The sequence below is a fragment of the Kryptolebias marmoratus genome, unplaced genomic scaffold, assembly GCF_001649575.2.
Source record: "Kryptolebias marmoratus isolate JLee-2015 unplaced genomic scaffold, ASM164957v2 Scaffold62, whole genome shotgun sequence".
NCBI lineage: Eukaryota > Metazoa > Chordata > Actinopteri > Cyprinodontiformes > Rivulidae > Kryptolebias > Kryptolebias marmoratus.
The window spans coordinates 16764-20604 of NW_023665796.1; the positions used below are offsets into that span (position 1 = coordinate 16764).

General features: G+C 46.4%; 2 protein-coding genes across 5 annotated transcripts in view; one reads left to right on the top strand and one right to left on the bottom strand.

The window, feature by feature from the left end:
- Window positions 1-1272, bottom strand: part of LOC108228751 (cyclin-dependent kinase 20) — a 7605-nt gene extending 6333 nt beyond the window's left edge. Inside the window, 4 exon segments of the mRNA XM_037974460.1 lie at window position 1; window positions 4-55; window positions 302-415; window positions 548-1272. The exon segment at window position 1 is cut by the window's left edge and continues 219 nt beyond it. Of these exon segments, the coding sequence (XP_037830388.1) occupies window position 1; window positions 4-55; window positions 302-415; window positions 548-622 (242 nt within the window). The 5' untranslated portion in view covers window positions 623-1272.
- Window positions 1273-1407: 135 nt separating this feature from the next.
- uxt (ubiquitously-expressed, prefoldin-like chaperone) lies at window positions 1408-3830 on the top strand. Of its 4 annotated transcripts, none has more exons than XM_025003338.2 (6): window positions 1408-1628; window positions 1901-2015; window positions 2333-2400; window positions 2681-2788; window positions 3239-3302; window positions 3598-3830. In XM_025003338.2, the coding sequence occupies exons 1-6, from the start codon at window positions 1543-1545 to the stop codon at window positions 3655-3657; spliced, it is 501 nt and encodes a 166-aa protein (XP_024859106.1). In that variant the 5' UTR covers window positions 1408-1542; the 3' UTR covers window positions 3658-3830. The 4 variants fall into 4 exon arrangements, with proteins under 4 accessions (XP_024859106.1, XP_024859107.1, XP_017259955.1 ...); XM_025003339.2 differs by having other exon boundaries at window positions 2393-2400; XM_017404466.3 differs by having other exon boundaries at window positions 1901-1982.
- Window positions 3831-3841: the final 11 nt, after the last annotated feature.

Consider the following 3841-nt stretch of genomic DNA (forward strand, 5'->3'; position numbering starts at 1 on the left):
CAAAGACCAGGACGAAGCCCGTCCCATGAGGAAAGACGTCCTTCAGCTTCACGACCTGGAGAGTTCAGATTAGAGACAATAACGTCAGCGTTCCTGCAGAACGTCTCAGAGCACCGGCTCAGCGTTCCTGCAGAACGTCTCAGAGCACCGGCTCAGCGTTCCTGCAGAACGTCTCACTCCTCATGCAGAACGTCTCAGTGAGTTTTGAAGACTGTGGCTCAGACGTGTTCGTCCTGCGAGCTTGATGACAGACACAGCTGCAGAAGTGTCTTCAAAGTGACCTTTGACCTCAGAGACTCACGTGCTGGTTGTCCTCGATCTCCTGCAGGGCCCTGATCTCCCTCAGAGCCTGGTTCGGGATGCCGTCCTCCAGCCTCCTCAGAGCCACTTTCTTCAGAGCCACAGTCTCTCCTGTCTGACAGGAAACACATTTCACTGAAGACTGTTTACCTGCACGCCATCACCATCAACCTCTGCAGGATAACCCAGCTGCAGGTTAACCCAGGTGATGGATAACCCAGGTGATGGATAATCCAGCTGCAGGTACCTCGATGTGTTTGGCCTTAAACACGATGCCATGAGCTCCTTCTCCAATCCGACCCAGAATGCTGTACTGCTCCATCCTTTAGTTAAAGCTGATCCACTTTGATGAAAACCGTCTTTGTAAGAGAATCGATGTTAAATCTGCTGTTTGACTCGACAATTTAACAAAAACGGCAATATTTGATTTATATAATCAATGTGTCAGAAGTCAGATTTGTCGGAAAAACGTCTAAGAGTCTATTTTCCATCTTCAAAAGCCGAAATCCGGATCTGGAAACCAAACTCCGTTAATAAATCGAGCTGTTCAAGACGTTTCACGTTTCGGTTCAATAAAACATAAAGTTTTTAAACATTTACTAACATAATGATCAAAAGAAAACATGTTACTTTAAATCGGCTGCAAAAACTACAAAAAACAACTAGTTTTGAATGAAAAACCTTTTTCTTTACAGAAGCTCCGGGTGTTAGCTAGCTAACTGGTGTTGCCATGGTAACCCGGTGGCTAAGCTAGCTGTGCTAAAAGCATCAAACCGAAGATCTTCAAACTGAACAAACTGATGTTCTGAGTTTCTGTCATGGAGGAAGAAACAGGATCTTTAAACAGCGGCCATGTTCCTTTTCAGTCACGTGACGCAGCAGTCCGAACATAGAACCAGAGCAGCTAGAAGACACTCAGCTGTCAGTCAGAGCTTAACGAATAAACAAATAAAAGTCTTCTAACATTTATTTAGTATATTATTGTGCCTGATGTTTCTGTCAGCAGGTTCTGAGGAACATTTTGAGCTCAGTACCACGAACCGTTCTCGGTTCTGTTCGGAGCGGAAACCCGGGCGTGCTTTTACGCTGAAATCCTGCAGGAAGTGATGAATAGTTTCCGGGGTAAAGGGTTATTTACACGCAGCTTCAGCATGCTAACAGAAGAGAAACGTTTAACTAATTTCAGGGGATAAATGTTGTGTTTTTGTTCACTTGTTTGTAACTTTTGCCTTGAAGGAGACGATGGTTCCGCCGGTCGATTCTGAGATGGACCGGAAGGTTCTGCAGTACGAAACGTTCATCAGCGAGGTTCTGAAGAGAGACCTACAGTAAGGAACACTGAATATAGTTCTGTTACAGGTGTTATTAATAATCAGATTAAAGTTCTTCTCTGTTGGAACCGAAACGTCTCAGAAGCTGAATTCAAACCGGGTCAGAACCTTCTCCCACCTGCAGCTCTGTGGGGCGGTTCTGACTCCATCAGGTGTTGTTTTTCTCGGAACCACAGCTGGATGTTTACACCTGTGGATGTGGGTGTCAGCAGGTGAACTGTCACTTGGTTTGTTCTTCATCTGAACAGTAATCTGCTGCTGTCTGACAGGAAGGTTCTGGAGCAGAGGGACCAGGTCTACGAGAAGATCTCCCAGTACCTGCAGCTGAAGAACACCATCCAGAGCCTGCAGGTACCCACAGACCCTCAAACAAACCTGCTGCAGGTGCACCGATCTTCTGATCCAGGGCTTTTCAAGTGGCGGCCCGGGGGCCACATCCAGCTCAGCCATGCGTTCACTTCCTGCTCTGATGAGTCACTTCCTCCTGAGGGTTGATCAGCTGATCTTCAGCCTTTTAAAGTTTATTGATTTAAATGTTTTTGTTTGTATGTTTTGAACATTTATCGTCTATAAATTTAAATTATTTTAGTTGAATTTATTTTCTCATTCTTTAAATATATAAAATACTTTGTTTTTGTTACGAAGGCTCCTTGTTTGCTACAGTGATGATGTCACAGTGATGTCACGGTGTCTTCCTGCAGGAGGCGGAGTCTCAGCAGCTGAAGGCCAACATTGATCTGGGCTGTAACTTCTTTGTTCAGGCTAAAGTGTGAGTTGACCGGTGGGTGATAATGTAACTGTCTGTGAGTGCGTGTCTGTTAGCAAAATATCTCAGCAACCAGTGGATGCTTTTAATGAACACAGACGGATGAATGACTACAACTGATTAGCTTTTAGCTTCAACCTGATTAAGATGGCTGCCACAGCTAATCAGCAGTCAGCTAAAAGCTGAGCTGGCGCGCACGTGTCCGTCCCCGTCAGGTGTCCTCCTGAAACTCGGCGGACCTTTGGTTCCGGGCTGAACTCGCTCCGTTCTTCTTCTCTGGCAGTGAGGACTCGTCCAGGATCTTCGTGGCCGTCGGATTCGGTTTCTTCGTGGAGATGACTCAGGACGAAGCTCTCCGGTTCATCGACAAGAAGACGAGTCAGCTGACGGCGTAGGTCCATCGTCACCATGGCAACAGCACTGTGTAAAAGTCACGTGACAGGAAGTGACTCCTGAGGGTTTCCTTCAGAACAAAGTGCTAAAAAACATGAAATATATTTTATGGATAAATGTTAAATTATTTTAGCTCCTGTTTAAATATTTAACATGTGTGGACTTATTTGTTATATTTGACTCTAGTTTCCTGTGTGAGACTCCATCGGGTGTTGTTAAAACCTTTTAACCCTCCTGAAGCCCTCAGATCTGCAGAGACAGAAAAGTCCTTTTAAGACCACGGGACGGTTAAAGCTCTTCCCTGCTGCCTCTTTAAAAACGTGTTTGTCCAGATTTCTGTTTTAAATAAAGTTCAGGGAGTTTGAATCGGGCTCGTTAGCTTGATGCTAGCAGCAGCTGTAGCTGTGAATGAGAGATGCCAACTCTGCTAACGTTGTTTGTTTTGCAGCTTCACGGAGCAGCTCACCAAAGATTCCGCCAAAATAAAGGCCAACATCCGCATGGTTCTGGAGGTTAGTTACTTTTATTTTGGTAATAACATCTAATCAGAAGCAGAAACTCTTTGATGATTTATTTCAGTTTAGTCAGGAAGTGTTTTATTCTGAAAATCCTGGCAGCCCAGTTAGGAACTGAATCTGTTTAAAGAACGGATTAGAACCGGTCCAGAGTCAGGTGTGCTGGAGATGGTCTCTCGGGTTCCTCGTTCCATCCTTGTGGAACCACAGAGGAGAACAGTCCGGACTGAGACTGGCTGGGTTTAGGGACCCTGTAGAAGAAGATTCTGACTGATCTCCTCCTCCTCCTCAGGGTCTGCGGGAGCTGCAGGGACTGAGCGACCTCCCTGAGTCTCAAAGAGGAGATGTCTGAACTGGTCCAGGTGTAGGACTCCTGGTCTGGACTCCTGGTCAGGGACTCCTGGTCAGGGACTCCTGGTCTGAGACTCCTGGTCTGGACTCCTGGTCTGGACTCCTGGCCTGGGACTCCTGGTCTGGACTCCTGGTCAGGACTCCTTGTCTGGGACTCCTGGTCAGGGACTCCTGGTCTGGACTCC

Bases quoted from the DNA above. Each gene is read 5' to 3' on its own strand.
- uxt (XM_025003338.2), top strand. From the start codon at position 1,543: ATGGTTCCGCCGGTCGATTCTGAGATGGACCGGAAGGTTCTGCAGTAC. The intron at 2,401-2,680 runs GTGAGTTGACCG...CTTCTCTGGCAG, and splicing joins TTCTTTGTTCAGGCTAAAGT to TGAGGACTCGTCCAGGATCT. The intron at 2,789-3,238 runs GTAGGTCCATCG...TTTGTTTTGCAG, and splicing joins AAGACGAGTCAGCTGACGGC to CTTCACGGAGCAGCTCACCA.